The 23,851-nt window shown below is 48.8% G+C and overlaps 1 protein-coding gene across 1 annotated transcript; it reads right to left on the reverse strand.

Moving 5' to 3' along the window:
• Positions 1–252: 252 nt before the first annotated feature.
• Positions 253–22,000, reverse strand: MLYCD (malonyl-CoA decarboxylase). Its single transcript, XM_040329593.1, has 5 exons — positions 21,371–22,000; positions 15,279–15,391; positions 13,194–13,350; positions 12,686–12,835; positions 253–1,023 (listed from the first exon to the last, which is right to left on the reverse strand). Exons 1-5 carry the CDS (start codon positions 21,929–21,931, stop codon positions 490–492), a joined length of 1,515 nt encoding a protein of 504 aa, XP_040185527.1. The 5' UTR covers positions 21,932–22,000; the 3' UTR covers positions 253–489.
• Positions 22,001–23,851: the final 1,851 nt, after the last annotated feature.

The raw sequence follows: 23,851 nt of genomic DNA on the forward strand, positions 1-23,851 counted from the left end.
TGCCCGCAGACCCCCACAACCACCGGCCAGGGTTGTGGGGAAGAGGCTCTTGTCCTTGAATTATTTTTCTCATCATGGGCGTGAGTGGGGCCCCATCTCAAGTTTTGCCTAAGGCCTCACAAAGCCTAGAGTCGCCTCTGTACACACAACACTCATTAGGCCATATACCCCCCTCCCCCACTTTTCTATGAATGGCTGTTCATTGCCCAGGAGTTGATCTTACTCAGCAGAAAGAAGATGAGGCATCGTTTGTTAATGTCTGTGCAGGCTTTAAAACAAGACCAGAGCAGAAGGAGGACGTTGGGTTGGCGAATGTCTGAAGACCTCACAAGTACGCCATTAATAAAGCATAACAAGATTATAACGGCAAAAAAGGTGAAATCCTTCTGTCTGGTGACATCGAAGGTAGAGAATGAAGCCAGCGTCATAGAGCCACAGACCACGGTCCACAAAGGGACAAACCCTCGGCCCAGAAAGTTCCGGTTCCTTTTATAACTTACTGTTCTTTTTAAACTGAGACACCAACCCCAGCACTTGTTCGGAGGCTTCGATGTATTTCATCCTGAGATAATTAGAGCCGTTGGCGCTGGTGTTCTCCAGAAAGTAGCGATAGTTCACCATCATGCCGCAGGAAGAGGTGGCTCCTCGGGGGCTGGTATCTGCCATCCAGTTCAGTCTCCACATGACGGCCCCATTCTGCAGGTGAAAGTTGGCTACAGGGTTCAAGGCAAAACCGCGGTGCTTCTCGCCGTACAAGTACCAAGCGCAGAGTCTCATCATGGGATCCTCCAAGGCCTTCACCAATCTTTCCGATCTCATCCACTCGTTGTTTGTGAGGAGACGTTTCAAGGCTTCGGGAGCCGGCGCTCCGGTGATGTCCGATATCATTTTACATTCCGACTCCTGAAAGAGCTCCATTCTGCCGCTTTCCTTCGTCTGCGAGTTTAGAGTCCCGAGAAGCCACTTTGTAAATCCGGGAATCGGGGACAGGCTGGAGAACGCAGAAATCTGGGGAAACTCAACCTGAGGAAAAAAAATATAAAATACAATTAAAACATAAAAATGTCCATCTGGTACTTTTTAACACTCATATACACTGGAGTGAGAGACTTGAAGTGGTTCTAAAGGCTAAAGGATTCGCTGAGCACAACTACCTCCCCACCGCCCAATCTCGATCCAGCGATGTGCAAAAGGACAAAAGCTCTTTCCGGTCTATCCCTCTGCATAGGTTCAGAGACAGCTTCATAGGTAGAGAGCGAGCCTGTACGAGTTCCCCATAGCAAGCGGCTTGCTATGGTGGGCACCAAGCAGGGGGTGGGGAGCCAAAAGCACCAGTAGGGGACTCGAGGAATATTTTGTCTTGGCAGCAATGGTCACCAGGACAAATAGAGAGAATGGATATTCCTAATAGGAGTTATAATTCTTCCCTACGCTATCCAAAACTAATTTTATTACATTTTATTCTCTAGGGCTGCCAAACTCAATTTCATCGGGGGGGGGGGGGGGGCGCGCATCAGCATTATGATTGTCCTCAAAAGGGCCGGTTGTATCTGTACATTAGATGCCAAGAGCCCCTGCCCCACCATCAGAAGTTGAGTCCCCCCACTCTCCTTTACATCACAGTGCACCCCCCTTTCCTTATGCAGCTGCTGGGAAGAAGCCGGATGCATTGCTTGAAAGCAGAAAGTACAGGGTCTGGGGGAGGACCAGAGGGGGGCTGGAGCTGCGGGAGAGGTGCGAGGGCCACATGGAATGGACTGGAGGCCATTGTGTTTGACACCTGTGCTCTAGGGTGTCTGAAAAAACAAACAAACATTTTTTCTCAGTTTAGACTGATATGTATTCCTCTACATATTTTTGGGGGAAAAAAAAGAAATCGCAATAAGCGTATATTGACTGGTTTGCGCAAAAGTTATAGCAGCTACAAAATAGGGGATAGAATGAAATTTTTTTAATTTTTATACTCGTAATGATGATTTTATCGTGACTGCGACATTATGGCGGACACATCGGACACTTTTGGCACTATTTTGGGACCATTGTCATTTACACAGCGAACAGTGCTATAAATATGCACCGATTACTGTATAAATGTGACTGACAGGGAAGGGGTCAAAACTAGGGGGCGAGGAAGGGGATAAATGTGTTCCCTAGGAGGGGATTCTTACTGTGGGGGGGAGGGGGGCTGACTGGGGGAGGTGACTGATCTGTGTCCCTATGTACAAGGGACACAGATCGGTCTCCTCTCCCTGACAGGACGTGGATCTCTGTGTTTGCACACAGAGCTCAACATCCTTGGCTGTGTAACGGCCGATCGCGGCCAATTGGTGGACATCGCGGCCGCCAGGCACGCGCATCGGCATCTCAGCGCCGTGCCGGGCGCCCCCCAATGGCTGGAGGAGCCGAGGCTGTAAAAAGGCAACCTCCTGGATCTATAGAGCCACCTTGTGGCAGTCATTTGACAATGGCCCGGGCTCCAAGAAGTTAATATATTTTTTTTAGGCGGATCTAGGAATCAGTAAAAAATGGGGGGGGGGGGGGGGGGGGGCAGCACTGAATCACATCAAAAACCTCACCAATAATGAGTAAAAAAAAATACTTATTCAGAAAAGCATCTATGGTCTGAACTGGTTTTAAAATGACTTGATAAAAAAAAAGGGGGGGGGGTTGGGGGTCTCCAAGTGACCCCCTGTGCAGGAATGTTTTCATGGTGTTACAGAACAAAGCTGGTTATGGAAGAAGAAGTCACATTTTCTCCCTCCATCTTGGCCACCTTTCCTGCATGTATGTGACTTCTCATCAACACGGAATATTTGAGGAGAGAAGATTATTTACTCGATATACGGGGGTGGGGGAGGGGCTTTGTACACTCGGCCTCCTCTCTGGTGCCTCACCGACTTCCATTGAACTCCTAATAGCCGCGAGGAAGGAGAGAACATGATTTTTATTAGAGACGCCATTAATCAGACCCAGGGAACAAACCAATAGGAACGGCAGATCGCACGCAACTTTTATTTATTTTCCCCCCTCTAACCGTCGCCATGGAGACAACTTTTAAAACGTTTTCCTTCCAGTTAAATATGTTGGGATTTTTCAATTAAATAAACTCTTACAAAACGACTGCCGACATTTCACCATGTGAAGAATTACACTTTACTAATGCCGGAAAATTGACATCAATGTCTGCTGTTGATAGTAAAGAATCCACCTTCCCAGATACGGAAAGTTCACAACTGTTACATTTAATCGTAAAAAATAAATAAAAAAAACATATAAATCCGGTAATCTACTCTCATGCAGATAGCCAGGCTCCGCCCATAGATGGACGTCCCGTATTGACGAGGGGCGCCGATGACGAGGCCGCACCGACGGGGGGCGCCGGTGAGATGTGGCCGCACCGACGGGGGGCGCCGATGACGAGGCCGCTCTGACGGGGGGAGCCGGTGAGATGAGGCCGCACTGACGGGGGGGAGCTGGTGAGATGAGGCCACACTGACCGGGGCGGGGGGGGGAGCCAGTGAGATGAGGCCACACTGACCGGGGCGGGGGGGGAGCCAGTGAGATGAGGCCACACTGACCGGGGGGGGGGGAGCCGGTGAGACGAGGCCGCACTGACGGGGGGGGCGGTGAGATGAGGCCACACTGATGGTGGGGAGCTGGTGAGATGAGGCCACACTGACCGGGGCGGGGGGGGGGGAGCCAGTGAGATGAGGCCGCACTGACGGGGCAAAAAATTGCAACGTCTGTATGAAATTCCGACGCATGCTCGGAAACAATTTGATGCATGCCAGGAAGCATTGAACTTCATTTTCTCGGCTTATCGTAGTGTTGCACATCACCGGCGTTCTTGTCGGTCAAAAGTTCAGAGCGGAATTCCGTGGGAAAAAACATCCAAGGTTTTTCCGCCAGAAAATCCCATTGTGTGTACGCGGCATTACGAAGTGTCGTTTCTATAAAAGTGCCCCTCTAGTGGCCGAAAAGCATCTCTTAAACAGCGGTAAAGTGCTGCCAATACGAGCGGCGCTAATGGAGGGGCGGCCCCAGTGTGAAAGGGGTCGAACATGTTTTGTTCCCCCCCTTTCTTTAAAAATAACAAAACAAGACTATCACTTTAAAGCGGAGCTCCACCCTAAAGTGGAACTCCTGCTGATCGGACCCCTCCGGTGTCACATTTGACACCTTTCAGGGGGGAGGGGGGTGCAGATACCCGTCTAAAGACCGGTATTTGCACCCACTTCCGGCCACACAGGGCAGACTGCGGGCATGGCGTCACCTCCCGTCCTCCCCCCCCCCCCCCCCCCCCGGTGCGCTCTGGGAACACTCGGCTCCCAGAGCACAGCGGGAGCCAATCAGCAGGCACAGTGCAACTCGCGCATGCGCCGTAGGGAACCGGGCAGTGAAGTCGGAGCCCTTCTCTTCCTGGTTCCCTCAGCGTGGATGGCGGGGGGGCAGCAGAGTGATGAGCGGTCGCTCGTCCTCTGCTGCGGACGGCGCTGGACTCCGGGACAGGTAAGTGTCCTAATATTAAAAGTCAGCAGCTGCAGGATTTGTAGCTGCTGACTTTTAATATTTTTTTTTTTCGGCGGACATCCTCTTTAATGTTAGATCCGCAGCGCTGTGCAATGCAGCAGAACCTAATTTTCCGATAGTACTGCCCCTCCCCCCTCAGATTCCTGCTGTGCAGATGATTACAGGAGGCCAATAGCAAGGCCAATTAAGATGCCATTTAAAATTAATTTTCAAGATTTTTTTTTAATAAAGACATAACTGGATTAAAAAAAAAAAAAAAAAAAAGTCATCTGCCTATAGCTGTGGAAGACGCATTCTGTTGCGTAAAGCATTTAAAAAAAAAAAAAAGTGGAAAACATGATTTATTTAAAAAACACAGAGCCCCAGTGGGCTTGCTTTGCGTTTCATACAACTCGGAGATCTGTAGCAATTAGTAATCTCCAACGTTTAAACAATGCAGCCGCTGCACTCCCCATCCGAGCTCAAGATGCAAATTAATTAGGCCCAACATGGGAACCGAGGTAATTACATAAACGAGCAGCAGGATGCGGCGGCTCCAGGAAAAAGCGAGACGCGCGCGATGTTTAGTTGAGGGACGCCGGCTTCGTATTCTTCTCATACAGAAAGCCAATCCCGCCCCGCGGCTCGTCGGTGGCCGCTGCCCCATACAGGCGCCCCGTGCCAACTCATTTACGAGCTTATGCTGCGGGAAGCAGGTGCGGCCATTAAATGCAACGTTGAGAGCCGCGTCCTACATTACCGGCTACATAAATGTTTGCATTAAAAACCGACGAGACGCAATTATTTACTCAATGGCGGACTTGAGAGGCACAGATGCGATTGGACCCGTTCAAATAAAAATCCACTAGAAGAAAAGAACCATGAAGTGGTGATGGGCGGCCACTAATGACTGAAACATTCACTTCTGAGTGCAGAGAGACGCCAAGGAGATAAAACCGTCCATTCCAAAGAAAGAAAAACGAGGAGGACGGTGGAAATTTGGAGACTTAGGCCCAGATTCACGTAGAATCGCCTATCTTTAGGTGGGCATAGCGCATCAGAGATACACTACGCCGCCGTAACTTAGAGCGGCAGGTCCCGTATTCTCAAAGAACTTGCGCTTTAAGTTGCGCCGGCGTAGTGTAACTGGGCCGGCGTAAGCCCGCTTAATTCAAATGTGAAAGTGGTGGGCGTGTTTTATGGAAATTAATCGTGACCCCACGTAATCAGCGCTTTTTTTTCGAACGGCGCATGCTCAGTATCGCGTCAAATTTTCAAATTAAGTTGCGCCCGCTCAATGCCTAGTCGACGTAAACGTAACTTACGTCCTGCCCCATTCACGGACGACTTGCGCAAACGACGTAAAACGTGAAAAATTTTACGCTGTTCCGACATCCATACCTAACATTAGTACGCCTCATCTACGCCTCAGAGCAGGGGTAACTTTACGCCGAAAAAAGCCTAACGTAAACGACGTAAAAAAAAGCACCGGCCGCACGTAGGTTTTGAGAATCGGTGTATCTAGCTCATTACCATATTCAATGCATAAATCGACGGAAGCGCCACCTAGCGGCCAGCGTAAATATGCAACTTAGATACAACGGCGTAAGAGACTTACGCCGGTCGGATCCAAGACAAATCTATACGTAACTGATTCTAAGAATCAGGCGCATAGATACGACGCCTCAAACTCAGAGTTACGACGGCGTATCTGGAGATACGCCAGCGTAACTCCTACGAGAATCTGGGCCTTAGTGATCATGGTCAGGTACGAAAATCAGTAGCTATAAACAGGAGAGAGGCGCCAAACAACCAGCAGGAGGAGTGAACAAGCACCCTGGTGGAGGACGTAGGTCTAAGCCCTGGAGGGGGGGGGGGGTCACAGTCCTCAGAACAAGAGGTGAGCAAGCCGGGGTCCAGTAGCCGATATAGCAGGTAGGTAGTCACCAGAGGCGGCTCTAAGCTTTGTGAGGCCTTAAGCAAAATACTTAGACATGGGGGGGGGGGCCACCATGCCCATAATGGGTAAAAAAAAATAAAAAAATCAAGCAAATAAAAATGGCTGCAGAAAATTGCACGGATCTATCACACAGTGATTGAGCAGAGGCAAATTAGGCGGGCGCGAGGCCCCTGTGAGTGCGAGGCCTTAGGTGGCCGCCTAATTGTGGAGGTATCCTCCTCTTCAGGCAGCAGTCCAGTAGTGGTGGTCTCTGCGGTGGATTCGCCGCAAGATCACTGTTATTGGCAGCGGAAGAGAGCCCCCATCCTCCCGCCACACTCCTGTGCCCTCTGCCACTTACCAGAAGCCGTCAGCAGTTGCGGAGGCGAATGGGTCCTTCTGGTGGTTGGGTATAGGGTCGAGGGGGGGGGAGATGGCCCCCAGCCGTCTCCATAGCAGGAAGGAAGCAACGTCAAAAAACGCATACGTTTTAAAAAGGGCCATTTTTTTTCCCCCAAATTAAATTTTTTTTTTCTATTGCATTTAAATGTAAATATGAGATGTGATGTCTTTTTGACCCCCAGATCTCATATTTAAGAGGACCTGTCATGGGGATGTTTACATTCCTTGTAATAGGAATAAAAGTGTTTTTTTTTTTAATATATATATATTTATTTTTTATCTATATTTTTTCTTCTTCTCCTTACTTTATTTTGTACACTGTTCTCTTAGGAATAAAAGTGTTTTTTTTATTAAAGAGAACAGTGTAAAAAATAAAGTAAGGAGAAGAAGAAAAAATATAAATAAATGGTATATATATATATTTTAGAATTTTCCCCCATGTATGAGAGGAATGTTAGAATTTGAATACTAATGCAGCCACCGTGTCTAAGGACCGGCGGTAAGCTGCAATACATTACATTCGTGTTCTGGGGGTTTAGATACATTGTAAGTGACAAATCTCTCCGGTGACCGCGTCTGTATTTTGAAGCTTTCCGTCAGGAGAAATTACAGATCCGGAGGATTCATTGCCTCAAAATAAAAGCCGCCGCCGTGTCACGTTTGATCTACATCTTCACTTTACAAGTCGGCCTTCGTCGGCACTTTTAAATGGAAAAGACACACCGGGGTATAAAGAGCGACACGCATGTTGACAAAGAGCTTCTGGAGGATCCTATAAAATATGGAGCTGCTCGTCATAAAACCCCCCCCCCCCCCCGAGCCCCATTAAGATTATCTCCCACCGAGGTCTGACCGCAGGAAATCTCTCTCTCTCTCTTTTGAATGTTTCACATTATAGAGATCAGAGGAGCAGGAAAAAGCTGAGCGCAAGGCCGCGGCGTGTCACAGACCGGTACCGCGCTCATCGCTAACGCTTATACCTGAAGACAGAAGATGTTTGTGGTCAGAATAATCGCGGAGCTGCTGCGTGATGCTAAAGTGCATCCAACCCCCCCTAAAAAATCATGAAGAGTAATACGATCCAATTCTGAAAAAGTTGGGGTACGGTGTAAAAATCAACATCAAATTAGAATACAATGATCTGTAAACCTCATAAAAAGGTGCGGCGCTGGCGGAGGACCCGAGAAGAAGAGGAGCCAGGAGCGCCGGCGGGGGGACCCAAGAAGAAGAGGAGGAGGAGGAACACCGGCGGGGGACCCGAGGAGGAAGAGGAGGAACACCGGCGGGGGACGGAAGAGGAAGAGGAAGAGGAAGAGGAAGAGGAAGAGGAAGAGGAAGGAGGAAGGAGGAAGGAGGAAGGAGGAAGGAGGAAGGAGGAAGGAGGAAGAGGAACACCGCCGGGGGACCCAAGAAGAGGAGGAGGAGGAACACAGCCGGGGGACCCAAGAAGAGGAGGAGCCAGGCAGAGGAGGAGCCAGGCAGAGGAGGAGCCAGGCAGAGGAGGAGCCAGGTGAAGGAGGAGCCAGGTGAAGGAGGAGCCAGGTGAAGGAGGAGCCAGGTGAAGGAGGATCGGAGCTGCTCTGTGCAATTCCATTGCACACAGCAGGTAAGTAGAACATGTTTGCTATTAAAAAGAAGCCTTCCAGAGTCTGTGACATCTGTTAACATAACACAGCTGTTAGCAAGAGATGGACATTGTTCAACCGGACTTAAAGCCTCATTTTCCCCAAGACCTGCTATGGTCCTGAAAACCCTCTTGTCCTCACAGCTAGAGATATATATATATATATATATATATATATATATAATTAAAAAAAAAAAAAAAAAAAAAGGCATCTATGCCACAAAAGTCTTCTATGGATCCAAGACAGACAGTTACCGAACAGGAGAAGGAAAAAAAAAAAGCCCACACAGACAAGAACATCACACAAGCGCTAAATAACTCATCGAGCTCACAAAGAAATGACAGTAGAAGAGATCCTTTGATGTTCTAGTGGCGCCGACAACTGCAAATGTCACCGCAAGATTACATTTTACTTCTGGAGAACAGAGAAAAAAAAAGATGTAACTCTTTCATTGACGACGTGAACTGAGTGCTGTCCATGGTGCTGAACATGAGTGCAGAGGAGGAAGAGAGAGACGTAATGTGTACAGAGTATATATCTGTATACTGATGATGGGGAACCTCCGTCCCTTTCATGGGGAAGCTTTTTAATGCGGGTATATATGGCAATATAGTAAAACTTTGGATTGTGAGCATAATTCGTTCCAGAAACATGCTTGTAATCCAAAGCACTTTTATATCAAAGCAAATTTCCCCATGATTCAGATGATTCGTTCCACAACCATTTATTCATACGTCCTTCAGTTTATAGTTCATATAGAAAGATTATAGCAATGTAACCATAAAATGTCCATCCACAAATGGAAGCCTCCACAAGGGGATTAGAAGTAAAATCCAGCAGGAGCTCCAGAGTATAAAAGAGAAGATAAAAGAAAAAAAAAAAAAGGAAGAGTGGAAAAAAAAAAAAGAAAAAAAGGAGGGATAAAAAAAGAAAGAAAGAAAGGTGCCTCTCTTTAATACTCGGTTGTGGCATGACGCTACTCTTATATCAAGACATTGCTTGTATATCAAGGCAAAATGTATTAAAAATGTTTGCTTTTCTTGCCAAATGATCTCAAACCAAGGTTTTACTGTGTATGTATACGCATATATATATATTAGTAGTTTCAGATTTATTATCTTTTTATAGTATGGACTAGTTCTGCTCAACCAGAGTTCCATGAAACCCTGAGGGTTCCTCCAGAGGTTGCTAGGAGAAAAAAGGAGAGAGAAAGAAAAAGAAAAAGAAAAAGAAAAAGAAAAAAAGAAAGAAAGAAAGAAAAAGAAAGAAAAAAAGAGAAAGAAAGAAAAGAAAGAAAAATAAAATAAAAAAAAGAAAGAAATGGTGGGCTCCCTTTATTGCTCCGGTGTGCACCCAAGGGATGAAAGAAAGAAAGAAAGAAAGAAAGAAAGAAAGAAAGAAAGAAAGAAAGAAAGAAAGAAAGAAAGAAAGAAAGAAAGAAAGAAAGAAAGAAAGAAAGAAAGAAAGAAAGAAAGAAAGAAAGAAAGATAGATAGATAGATAGATAAAGAAATCCTGGTGAGCTCCCCTTACTGCTCCTGTGTCCACCCAAGGGATTCCCGCATGTTGGTGCTAGGGTGCTGAGAGGATTGCTCTATTGTGTTCATGTGTACTGATGAAGCTCATTTTGGTGAAACGTGTCACACGAAGAACCTATAAATCAGTATTGGAATTGCCAAGCATGTGAACATTTGTCACAGAAGTGCAGTCAATCCTATAAGCACTACTATGCTTTGATTTTTAAATCAGAAAGATACAAATATACTATATGAAACCTTTGGTTTAAAAAAACCTTGTTGTATGATTTTATATATTCTCCACGTTTGGCTTATATAGTTAGAGGGCCAGATTCACAGAAAAAGTACTGCTGATACGCCGGCGTACTTTCAAATTTGCCGCGTCGTATCTTTAGTTTGAATTCTCAAACCAAGATACAACGGCTTCTGGCTTCGATCCGACAGGCGTACGGCTTCGTACGCCTTCGGATCGTAGGTGTAATACTTTTTTTGCGCAAGTCGTCCGTGAATAGGAAAGGACGTAACGCACGTCGCCATTCAAAAGATTGTGAATCAAGCACTTGCCCGTAAAACTTGCGGCGGTGTAACGTAAATGCAATACGTTACGCCGCCGGAATTCTACCCGAATCTGGCCCTCTTTGTCCATTTATACAATACGGATGTTGGCGAGGAGCGTCACATTAATATTTATATTAGGATAAGGCAGGCCTCAAAGGGGACAAAATTAAACCAACATACATACAATGACAGGGATCGCACTGTCCGATCCTACAACACAAGAGAGGTCAGAGGGTAACAGAATCCCCCTTGGGGGGGGGGGGGCAGACGACTCGCATTGGACTGTAAGCTCCTTGGTGACAGATAACGATGTGAATGGTTTGCCGCTCTGCAAAGTGCTAAGAAAATATAAAATTGTATCAAGTTTGATAACAGAAAAACAAGTGAGGATTAAATAGAAATGATCTCCATTTCCTGTGTGAAGAAGATAAGCATTGGAAGGAATGAAGCAAAAGATGGTTTTTGTGCCTTTGAAAGGCTTATCAATGACTTCATTTATAGGTTGTGGGGAAAAAGCCACTCGCTCGTCGGATAACGGAGGGGGGGGGGGGGGGTCACAAAACAGAAGAGCCGGCGCCACGTGTGAATGCGGGGGGGGGTGACACAATCTGCACCTGAGAGGTGATGGAATTTCTCAAAGTAATATTTCTTATCTAAAAATAGAACCCGGCACAATCTTTTCTTTAATTCACTGTATTGTGAAAAATCCAACAAAAGATGAGGACGGGATTGTGACAAAGGAGTGATAATCCACGGGGGGTTAACCCCTTCCAGGCTGGAAATCGCCATCGCTTTCCAACACTACGCCCAACAGCTTCACCTCTTCTTGGAAGGATGTCCACAAAGTTTAGGAGGGTGTCTATGGGAAGGTCTGGCCGTCAACAGAACTAGCGTCCCCATTGGAAGATTTCCTCTCCATTACTGCTCTGGGGGCAAATTGGTGTCAGCGGGGGGAATAGTGTCCCATCATTGGTGTCAGTGGGAGGAATAGTGTCCCATCATTGGTGTCAGTGGGAGGAATAGTGTCCCATCATTGGTGTCAGTGGGAGGAATAGCGTCCCGTCATTGGTATCAGTGGGAGGAATAGCGTCCCGTCATTGGTGTCAGTGGGAGGAATAGTGTCCCATCATTGGTATCAGTGGGAGGAATAGTGTCCCATCATTGGTATCAGTGGGGGGAATAGTGTCCCATCATTGGTGTCAGTGGGAGGAATAGTGTCCCATCATTGGTGTCAGTGGGAGGAATAGTGTCCCATCATTGGTGTCAGTGGGAGGAATAGTGTCCCATCATTGGTATCAGTGGGAGAAATAGTGTCCCATCATTGGTGTCAGTGGGAGGAATAGTGTCCCATCATTGGTGTCAGTGGGAGGAATAGTGTCCCATCATTGGTGTCAGTGGGAGGAATAGTGTCCCATCATTGGTATCAGTGGGTGGAATAGTGTCCCATCATTGGTGTCAGTGGGAGGAATAGTGTCCCATCATTGGTGTCAGTGGGAGGAATAGTGTCCCATCATTGGTGTTAGTGGGAGGAATAGTGTCCCATCATTTGGAGACTGCTGGTATAGATAATCGCATCCCCATAAATATTGGTGTATTAAAAAACGTTTCAGCTGGGGGCCGAGTTCCCCTCTGCGGTCCATTACTGTAACACGCCGCATAGCGCTAATACACAAGAAATGGTTCATTTTGTTAACAAACCACAAATGTTCTGGGAAATGTGAAACAAAACAGACGCATTCTGTGCGCCGAAAAAATGCGAGGAGGATATTACGCATTCACTGTGTATCCTGTGTCTCCATGTGCCCCCACCTCCTGATCGCATCGGGCCGCGCCGGCCGGTAATTGAGGCCGCAGCTTTGCGGCCTTCTGCAGGCCTATGCTTCCTTCCCCGGGCGCCAGGTGGCTAATTCTAGTCGCAATTGCAACCTGGCGCCTGGACTTCGTCGAACCCTGGTGTAAAGGCAGACGTCGCAATACTTTTTATAATATAATGTATATACAGACACAGAATTGCTCTGGATTTACGATTATACTCCTCACAGAAATGAAGATGTACTTAGAGATAAATTGTAATTCCCCCCCCGCACTTTTAGACAGAATACCACTTTAATAGCGAGGAGCGCACGTTCTACTGACCTGCAATTCTCTCACCACCCGCTTGATGAGGTAGTTCCCGAGCTCCACACCTTGCAGGCCTTGTTGAGTTGAGCTGATAGAGTAGAATATGGCGGACTTGATCTTGTTCTCATCTTCGATTTCTGATGGAGGCGTCTCTTTTACAATCGTCTGGGGGGGGGGGAGGGAAAGCGAGGGCAATGAGAACAGCGAGTATGGAACATTTCCTCTAAAAAGATATAAAGGACGTCTATTCAGAAAATATTCCGCACCCTTCGCTGCAAATCTCAGATTTTTTTTTTAATTCAGCAAAAAACTGACACCGCTTGGCGCATCATAGCATGTGACCACCCCCCATCACAGCCACCCCTTGTGGCCAGCTTGGGATTTAGCAAGAATTGTTATATATATTAATTATTTTTCTTGTATAATAACTACAAGTATATTTTATAAAGTAATTGGACCCATTACCTTATAAAAAAGGGTCCAATCAGCACAACAAAGCCTCCTGCAGGTCACATGAACTCACCTGGACGTTGCCTGTAATATGTTGCATCAGAGCTACGTGTAACACAATGAGAGGCTCGCCAGGCATGGCGCTGTGGGTGAAGGCGAAGCACCGCCTGTACGGTCCCACGCGACGCTTCATATCTGTCCAGTTCCTGACCGGATGTACCGCCTCGTACCTGCAAGGACAGCCAATTAAAGACGACTATGGGAGACACAGAAAGAAATAAAACACTTGAGCCGGCCATGGATGGATCGTATCTCAGCCAGTTCAGCCGGGACCCGCCGAGATCTGATCCATGTATGGGCAGGCTGTTCCCATCCATCGATCGACTTGGGTGCAACCAACATGTTGGATTCATAGCAGGTGATTATTATGAGCCAATCCCACCCAGTGCTCTGGGACAGCTCTCTGAGCCAAGCCCCACCCCCACCCTCTGCGCTGGGACAGCTCTGAGCCCCCACCACTGCTGGGAGAGCCCCCTGATCCCCTCCCCCCACCACTGCTGGGGACAGCCCCCTCATCCCCCCACCACTGCTGGGGACAGCCCCCTGACCCCCCCCCCCCCACCACTGCTGGTGACAGCCCCCCTGATCCCCTCCCCCCACCACTGCTGGGGACAGCCCCCCTGATCCCCTCCCCCCACCACTGCTGGGGACAGCCCCCCTGATCCCCTCCCCCCACCACTGCTGCTGGGGACAGCCCCCTGATCCCCTCCCCCCACCACTGCTGCTGGGGACAGCCCCCCTGATCCCCTCCCCCCACCACTGCTGCTGGGGACAGCCCCCTGATTCCCTCCCCCCACCACTGCTGCTGCTGGGGACAGCCCCCTGATTCCCTCCCCCCACCACTGCTGCTGGGGACAGCCCCCTGATTCCCTCCCCCCACCACTGCTGCTGGGGACAGCCCCCTGATTCCCTCCCCCCACCACTGCTGCTGGGGACAGCCCCCTGATTCCCTCCCCCCACCACTGCTGCTGGGGACAGCCCCCTGATTCCCTCCCCCCACCACTGCTGCTGGGGACAGCCCCCTGATTCCCTCCCCCCACCACTGCTGCTGGGGACAGCCCCCTGATTCCCTCCCCCCACCACTGCTGGGGACAGCCCCCTGATTCCCTCCCCCCACCACTGCTGGGGACAGCCCCCTGATCCCCCCCCCCCACTGCTGGGGACAGACCCCTGTTTCCCCCCCACCACTGCTGACAGCCCCCCCAATTTCCCCCCCCCCACCACTGCTGGGGACAGCCCCCTGATCCCCCCCCCCCAACTGCTGGGACAGCTCAATGAACCAAACCCCACCTAGTTTTCTCCCATTGGCCCGACTCTAACACCTATGCAGATTATTTTGCATGTGATTAGATATGTACTGTGAGTTCTAACTTTTTTTTTTTTTTAATTGCCCACTAGATGGCGCTTTAATTCCTTCCAATTTTGTATTTGATCCAAATCGCACTGCAAAGTATCAATTTTCGGTATCGGGAGCATTTGGGCGAATACCGATACTTGCGCAATGATCGGTCTGAGCACCGATAGCGGTACAGCCCTAGTTATGACCCTCCCTTTAGGCCCCTTTCACACTGGGGCAGTGGGGGGTGTTGGCGGTAAAGCTGCGCCATTTTTAGCGGTGCCTTACCGTAATTTTTACAGCGCTATTCGGCCACCAGCGAGGCGCTTTTAACCCCCGCTAGCGGATGAGAGAGGGTTAAAATCGCTTGCAAAGCGCCGCTGCAGCCCATTGATTTCATTGGGCAGGGGAGCTTTAGGAGCGGAGTATTCACACCTTTAGCCTTTACAACCAAGTGAAAAATAAAAATAAAATCACACTTTATTTTTTTCTTACAGTGTGGAGGGAGAATAACCTCGGTCAGGTTGTTGTCTTCGCTCCCCCCCCCCCCCCCCCTCACAGCGAGATTACCCCCCACACCCTGTCCCCTTGGCCACACAGGAAGCAATCTCTCCAATGTGAACATAGGCGGCAACTACCAGCATGACATCTTTCTCCACTATATGCTACTAAAATATAATATATATATATATAAAAATGCAGAAAAAATATATATATATTTTTAGGATTCCAAAAGCACTTATGTGCAGGAAGCGCACTTACTCGCTGATCTTCTGCAGAACATCACAAGGAGACTGCCATGTAATTCTCTCCAGATGGAGGAACCCGACGGAGAACCACTGTGACAGCATGCTCCTCAGGACCCCGCTCATCTCCTGCAGACACACAAAACATTCATTACAAATACAAATGTCATCCTAAAGTTCAAACAGCAAAAAACACAACTTTTCACTTAAAATCTACAGACTGCATTCCTAAGGGAGAAAGAGAGAGAAAGTCCCTTCTATTGTGTCTTCCAAAGCTCTGAATTCCTTTGTTTTTGCTGCTGGTGATTGGACTTCCTGCTGGAGGGTGGCTACCTTTATTCTCCATGGTTCCCCTGTATGTAGGAACGTAGTCACCAAGCCTTGGTCCCCCTGTATGTAGGACTGTAGCCCCCCCTCGCTTGGTCCCCCTGTATGTAGGAATGTAGCCCCCCCCTCTCTTGGTCCCCCTGTATGTAGGAATGTAGCCCCCCTCTCTTGGTCTCCCTGTATGTAGGAATGTAGCCCCCCTCTCTTGGTCCCCCTGTATGTAGGAATGTAGCCCCCCTCTCTTGGTCCCCCTGTATGTAGGAATGTAGCCCCCCCCTCTTGGTCCCCCTGTATGTAGGAATGTAGCCCCCCCCTCTTGGTCCCCCTGTATGTAGGACTGTAGCCCCCCCTCTCTTGGTCCCCCTGTATGTAGGACTGTAGCCCCCCCTCTCTTGGTCCCCCTGTATGTAGGAATGTAGCCCCCCCCCTCTCTTGGTCCCCTTGTATGTAGGAATGTAGCCCCCCCTCTCTTGGTCCCCATGTATGTAGGGATGTAGCCCCCCTCTCTTGGTCCCCCTGTATGTAGGAATATAGCCCCCCCTCTCTTGGTTCCCCTGTATGTAGGAACGTAGCCCCCCCCTCTCTTGGTTCCCCTGTATGTAGGAACGTAGCCCCCCCCTCTCTTGGTTCCCCTGTATGTAGGAACGTAGCCACCCCCCTCTCTTGGTCCCCCTGTATGTAGGAACGTAGCCCCCCTCTCTTGGTCCCCCTGTATGTAGGAACGTAGCCCCCCTCTCTTGGTCCCCCTGTATGTAGGAATGTAGCCCCCCTCTCTTGGTCCCCCTGTATGTAGAAATGTAGCCCCCCCTCTCTTGGTCCCCCTGTATGTAGGAATGTAGCCCCCCCTCTTAGTTCTCCTGTATGTAGGAATGTAGCCCCCCTCTCTTGGTCCCCCTGTATGTAGAAATGTAGCCCCCCCTCTCTTGGTCCCCCTGTATGTAGGAATGTAGCCCCCCCTCTTAGTTCTCCTGTATGTAGGAATGTAGCCCCCCTCTCTTGGTCCCCCTGTATGTAGGAATGTAGCCCCCCTCTCTTGGTCCCCCTGTATGTAGGAATGTAGCCCCCCCTCTCTTGGTCCCCCTGTATGTAGGAATGTAGCCCCCCCTCTCTTGGTCCCCCTGTATGTAGGAATGTAGCCCCCTCTCTTGGTCCCCCTGTATGTAGGAATGTAGCCCCCCCTCTTAGTTCCCCTGTATGTAGGAACGTAGCCCCCCTCTCTTGGTTCCCCTGTATGTAGGAATGTAGCCCCCCTCTACAGGGGGACACAGGCAGGGTGGCTACGTTCCTACATACAGGAGGGGCTACATCCCAACTACTTACTTCGCTGCTAGTGTCATTTTCACAGTAACCAGTGCATTTTTATAGCACCGATCGCTGTGAAAATGACAATGGTCCCAAAAACGTGTCAAAAGTGTCCGCCATAATTTGCAGTAAAAAAAAAAAAAAAAAATTTAATAAAAATGCCATAAAACTATCCCCTATTTTTTAGATGCTGTAACTTGAGCAAACCAAATCAAACGCTTATTGCGATTTTTTTAACAAAAATATGTAGAAGAATACGTATCGGCCTAAACTTTATATATTTTTTGGGAATATTTATTAAAGCAAAAAATATTGAATTTTTTTCAAAATTGTCGCTCTATTTTTGTTTATAGCGCTAAAAATAAAAACCGCGGAGGTGATCAAATAGCACCAAAAGAAAGCTCTATTTGTGGGAAAAAAAGGACGCCAATTTTGTTTGGGAGCCGCGTCGCACGACCGCGCAATTGTCAGTTAAAGCGACGCAGTGCCGAATCGCAAAAAGTGGCCGGGTCCTTTAGCTGCAAAATGGTCCGGGGCTGAAGTGGTAAAAAAAAAAAAACCTTAGGTCTAAGAAAGGGTCAGGTTCCCGATCACAGGAAAAAGTTCAAGCAACAAAAAGTTTGGCACAAATAACCCAAGGCCAAAAAAAATAAAAAAAATTGACAATTTTAAGAAGCTAGAAGGCAAATTGTCGGTCCTCGCCGCGTCGCTTTCTTTTGTTCGACTTTCATTCAGCCACTTAGTAGCGAAAATAACTCACCGCTACAAGCCGGGCGCAATTCAACAGCAAACAAGCTTTATGTCCAAAAGAAAAATAAAACTAAAAGCGAGTCTTTTTTTAGCTCAGAAAAACAAAATTTGAACAATTCCATGTTTTCGTAAATAAAAAAAACACTACTTATTTTCCTTGCCGCCGCCGTATTTACTCCTTAGAATTCTGGAGAACGCAACGTTTTTAGCGAGCCGGGATCGGTAATGAGAAATCTAAAATTAAATTTATTGAGACGTTTCCGATGAATTGCTGCGCTGTCTGAAAATGTTCTATTCAATTGTCGGTTTTTTTTATTTTTATTTTTTTTGGTGATTATTTACTTACTTATTTGTGCCGTCGGCGAACCGCCGCTGTACTGCGCGCACGCCATTGTTCTCGCACGCTCCCATTCACGGGACGGATTTTATTCTATATATTTTTTTGCTTTTTCTTTTATCTGTTTCCAGTACGCGGAGTCTTGATGTGAAAAGGGCCGCGCTGCGCACAATTAAATCTATTTCTGATTTAATTGAAATCAGAATTTTCATTCAGAGTCTGAAGAACATTTCCCTGAAGCTCGGAGGACAAAAAGTTCTTAAAGGGGAAGAAACCTTCTATCAGGACAAAGCTGAGATCATTAGTGGTGTGGACCGTACAGCACGGCATTCACATACTTGCCAACTGTCCTGAATTTTCTTGGACATTCCCGGGATTTTAGACCCTTTTTTCCGATTTTATCATTTCCCAGCAAATGTCCCGGGAAATTCAGTTTTCCCGATTTCTCGCCGCCGAGGTCCACGCCGCTAGAGGTCCGTGGCAGGCGCAGACTGTCTCCACGGCCGCCATTTTCAAGAAGACCAGAAGAAGTGGGCTGGCGACAATAGATATTGAGCTGCGGCGTCGCCCACCCCACACCGCCCCACTGCCAGTCTCTGTGATCTGTTATGGAAAGGGACGGGGGATGGGCGGCACCGCAGCTCAATATCTATTGTAACCACGCGACCCGCCTCGCCTCTATTTTGTTCCCCCTCGGCTTCTCTTCTGTAATGGCGGCGGAGACACCGCTAGAATACATGACAGATGTAAAGAGGGGCACCGCTGGGGGGGACACCCGACGCAAAGAGGGGCTCCACTGGGGGGGGGGGGGGGGGGGGGGGACACCCGACGCAAAGAGGGGCTCCTCTTTGCGTCGGGTAATAGAAATAATAATAATAATAATAATAGAAATAATGCACTTCAGTCATCCTGACACCATAACAACCTTGGTGCCGGTGACTTAACAAGCTGGTTCCACCTATGGTATTTGTTCCACTTAACAGCTGATGATCAGCTGTTGCGTTCGGCTATTTCCGTAGCCTGCTACTGCGCATGCCCGGAGTCTGCGCAGTCGGTTGTGTAAGAAGCTCGGCGATGGTCATCTTCTCCTCCTCCCTCCCTGAAGCCTCCCCCGCCCGGGTGCTCAGTCAGTGAGCTCCTCCTGCTCCGTCAGCCCCATAGAGCCGCACACAGCCCCCCCCTCTACGATCCGTTTCAAACCCGACGTGCTTATGATGTAAATGTATGATGTAAATGATAATGTAAATGATGTAATAAATATACATGTCTGGAGGAAATGTTTACGGTGTGGTGCAGTGAAGCTTTCCGTCCTCCCCTGCTGACTTTTGGTACGCTCCACAAGCCGGGTTTCCTGTCTCAGCAGCTAGCTGCCGATTCCGTGTTCCACAGCTGACGATCAGCTGTTTTGTTCGGCTATTTCCGTAGCCTGCCCGTAGAATGTTACTGCGCATGCCCGGAGACTGCGCAGTCGGTTGTGGAACTTCCCCCATAGGGGAACATTGAGGACAAGTCACCGGGATGATTGAAGCGCCAACACCAGGTGTTTGAAGTATGTTTATCTGCGGATTGTTACATTTTATGGAACACACATTTCTATTGTGGTGTGTGATCTGGGCCTGCTGTCCCTCAATATATCTCTCTCTTTCTTCCTCCATCCCTTGTTCATTCCAGACTCTAACCACACCCCCAATATGTAGCTTAAACCACACCCAATTTCTGCCGCAAATATTTGTAACATTTTATATACATTTTTTGGTAACAATTTATATTATTGTAACATTTTTATATTATTTATAACATTTTATATTTTGCAACTTTTTTGTAACAATTTATATGATTGTAAATTTTTTATCAAGGTGTTAAAATTAATAGTACCGTGGGTCACTATTGCCTTCACCGGCGCCAATGCTGGGGGTCACTATTGCACCCACCGGCGGTTATTATTTCCACTACCGGCACCAACGCTGGGGGTTATTATTGCCACCACCAATGCTATTATTGTCACCACTGGCACCAACACTATTATTGCCACCAACGTTGGGGGTTACTATTGCCTCCACTGGCACCAACGTTGGGGGTTACTATTGCCTCCACTGGCACCAACGTTGGGGGTTACTATTGCCTCCACTGGCACCAACGTTGGGGGTTACTATTGCCTCCACTGGCACCAACGTTGGGGGTTACTATTGCCTCCACTGGCACCAACGTTGGGGGTTACTATTGCCTCCACTGGCACCAACGTTGGGGGTTACTATTGCCTCCACTGGCACCAACGTTGGGGGTTACTATGGCCTCCACTGGCACCAACGTTGGGGGTTACTATTGCCTTCACTGGCTCCAACGTTGGGGGTTACTATTGCCTTCACTGGCACCAACGTTGGGGGTTACTATTGCCTCCACTGGCACCAACGTTGGGGGTTACTATGGCCTCCACTGGCACCAACGTTGGGGGTTACTATTGCCTTCACTGGCACCAACGTTGGGGGTTACTATGGCCTCCACTGGCACCAACGTTGGGGGTTACTATGGCCTCCACTGGCACCAACGTTGGGGGTTACTATGGCCTCCACTGGCACCAACGTTGGGGGTTACTATGGCCTCCACTGACACCAACGTTGGGGGTTACTATGGCCTCCACTGACACCAACGTTGGGGGTTATTATTGCCTCCACTGGCACCAACGTTGGGGGTTACTATTGCCTCCACTGGCACCAACGTTGGGGGTTACTATTGCCTCCACTGGCACCAACGTTGGGGGTTACTATGGCCTCCACTGACACCAACGTTGGGGGTTACTATTACCTCCACTGACACCAACGTTGGGGGTTACTATGGCCTCCACTGACACCAACGTTGGGGGTTACTATTGCCTCCACTGACACCAACGTTGGGGGGTTACTAATGCCTCCACTGGCACCAACGTTGGGGGTTACTATTGCCTTCACTGGCACCAACGTTGGGGGTTACTATTGCCTTCACTGGCACAAACGTTGGGGGTTACTATTGCCTCCACTGGCACCAACGTTGGGGGTTACTATGGCCTCCACTGGCACCAACGTTGGGGGTTACTATTGCCTCCACTGGCACCAACGTTGGGGGTTACTATTGCCTCCACTGACACCAACGTTGGGGGTTACTATTGCCTCCACTGACACCAACGTTGGGGGTTACTATTGCCTCCACTGGCACCAACGTTGGGGGTTACTATTGCCTCCACTGGCACCAACGTTGGGGGTTACTATTGCCTCCACTGACACCAACGTTGGGGGGTTACTAATGCCTCCACTGGCACCAACGTTGGGGGTTACTATGGCCTCCACTAGCACCGACGTTGGGGGTTATCGTACTTTAACTTCTTGAGTGTGGATTACGATAAATCAGGACCGTCTTACCCGGATGTGGGGGCCGTCTGCCGCCTTGGACGCCATACTCTCTATGATGTCAGCTCTCAGGTCCACCAGGAACTTGACGCCCCCCTCCAGCTTGCTGATGTGACAGAAGAGCCCCTTGTACTGGGGGGTGAGGTAGTAGCGGAGCCGGTCCTCCACCTGCAGCACGGTGCCCAGGTCCCTCTTCTGCTGATCCTGGACCAGCTTCCCGCTCAGCTCCGTCACCTGGGCATGGTCCACGCCGTACCCCGCCGCCAGCTCCCCCAGCAGGGCTGCCCTGCGCTCCGCGTCCAGGCTCCGGTACTGCTGCATGAAGTGCAAGCTCTGCGGCTCAGGGGGAGGAGGGGTCTTGTCTTTGGTCTCATAGGGGGGCAGGGGGGGCACACACCTGCTCAGGAGCTCCTCCATGGTGGCTGTGGGCAGGGAGCTGACCTCCCTGGAGGGTATCCTCGGCATAGGATGAACCTGGAACCTCCCCTGGCCGCGGCAGGCCGAGCTCAGGCGACTGGTGAGGGCGACGACTTGCTGCAGGCGCTGAGGGAACAGCAAGTGAGCCAGGAGCATGATACCAGCCCGGGAACAGGCAGCTTCTAATCTACTACAGGACTTCCGGGTTCCAGAGGCGACGTCATGACGCCAGAGGGCCGAGAGACCAATCACAGCGACGGAGAACAGCCGCGCCTCGTGTGCGTCGGCGGCAGCGTGAAGACGCCATGTTGAATGTGGCGCCTGTAGCTCTTTGTTAGTTTGTTTTCCTATACAGATCGTGGAGGAGTGGGCCTGGTACTATTGGAGGTCACAGGAGAAACTAATAACTCTACCTGTCTGCTCTCTCCAGGAAAAAGTGAAAACAAGTCATTCTCCCCGAGAATACATCAAATAAACACAAAGCTTGTTGTTGCTTAGCAACCTGCCGTCCTGGCAATGTTTACATTTCTCGCACACGTTAACCACTTAATGACCGGCCTATTTCTCCCAAACTTGGTGTTTACACGTTAAGATCTGTTTGTTTTTTTTGTTAGAAAATTACTTAGAACCCCCAAACATTATATATATTTTTTCCAGACACCCTAGAGAATAAAATGGCAGTCGTTTGCAATACTTTGTGTCAGACCGTATTCATACCTCCCAACTAGGGATGAGCTCCGGCGTGTTCGCACACTCCACGTGCAGAGCCCGCCAGGAAGTCTGCACGGCGCTGGCAGGGAGACATTGCTCGGCTGCAGAGATCGGGAAATGTCTCCCTGTCTGTGGTTAGCGCAGCGCTGCGCAGTCTTCCTAGCGGGCTCTGCACGTGGAGTGTGCGAACACGCCAGAGCTCATCCCTACTCCCAACATTTTGAGATGGGAATGAGGGACACCTACTACCAAATAGGGTGACTACATTTCCAAACTGCCATTCAGGGACACCCCCCCCCCCTTCCAAAAAAAAGATAACTTTTTATAAAAAAAAATTGTGACCCCCCCATAGTTTTCATGGGTTCATCCTGGGACCTGTAGTTCTTCACTAGTTGGGGGGTCCCATCTTCAGCTCTGAGGGGTTCATGGTGGGACCTGTAGTCCTTCACTTTTGGGGGTCACATTCCCCCCAAAAGTGAAGGACTATAAGTCCCAGCATTAGCTCCTAATATCTAAAGATGTTCATCAGTGTTGCCTACACACCATCAGTCAAAAATCCGATCGCGTCCAAACGCGGTGACGTACAACACTACGATGAGCCGGAAAAAATGAAGTTCAATGCTTCCGAGCATGCGTCGACTTGATTCTGAGCATGCGAGGATTCTTGACCGATGGACTTCCATACAGACGATCGGATTTTTCTATCGTTTTTTTATCCATAGGAAAAATTTAAAACATGTTCTATTTTTTTTTTACACCGATGGAAATAAAACCGATGGGGCCCACACACACGCGATTGTTTTTTCCGATGAAAACTGTCCATTGGTCGGTTTTCAGCGGACAAACCGATCGTGTGTACATGGCTTTAGGGTTTGCATGCGCTTTAATCCATAGAAGCCAACATATATTTTCAGTAGCGGCCCGCCTTATGGCCCGTTACTTCCTTTATTAAAGTGATTCGAATGCAACTTCTCTGCGTCTCAGTATTCCAGCCGGGGATGTTATAATAAAACTCGCAATCGCAGGCGTGCACAGGTACCGCGAAGTGTTAACGCAATGCTGCTCAACAAACACAAAGGCCGATACACAGAGAACAAAGAACGTTTTGTTTACTTATTTATTTGTTTGTTTATGTGTTTGTTTATTAATTTCTTTATTTGTTTGTTTATTATTCTCTTTATTTGTTTCTTTATGTGTTTCTTTATTCGTTGTATCCATTATTAATTTATCTGCTCCTTTATTTTCAGACCATCGTGACTTTTCCCCATCTGCGTCTCCACCACCTTTATCCTACTTGGCGCTTTGCAGCATTGGAGGAAAGGTGACAACGTTCCCGCTGAGATATTTTAATCCTCCAACTTCTTG

The sequence above is a fragment of the Rana temporaria genome, chromosome 11 (genome assembly GCF_905171775.1).
Source record: "Rana temporaria chromosome 11, aRanTem1.1, whole genome shotgun sequence".
NCBI lineage: Eukaryota > Metazoa > Chordata > Amphibia > Anura > Ranidae > Rana > Rana temporaria.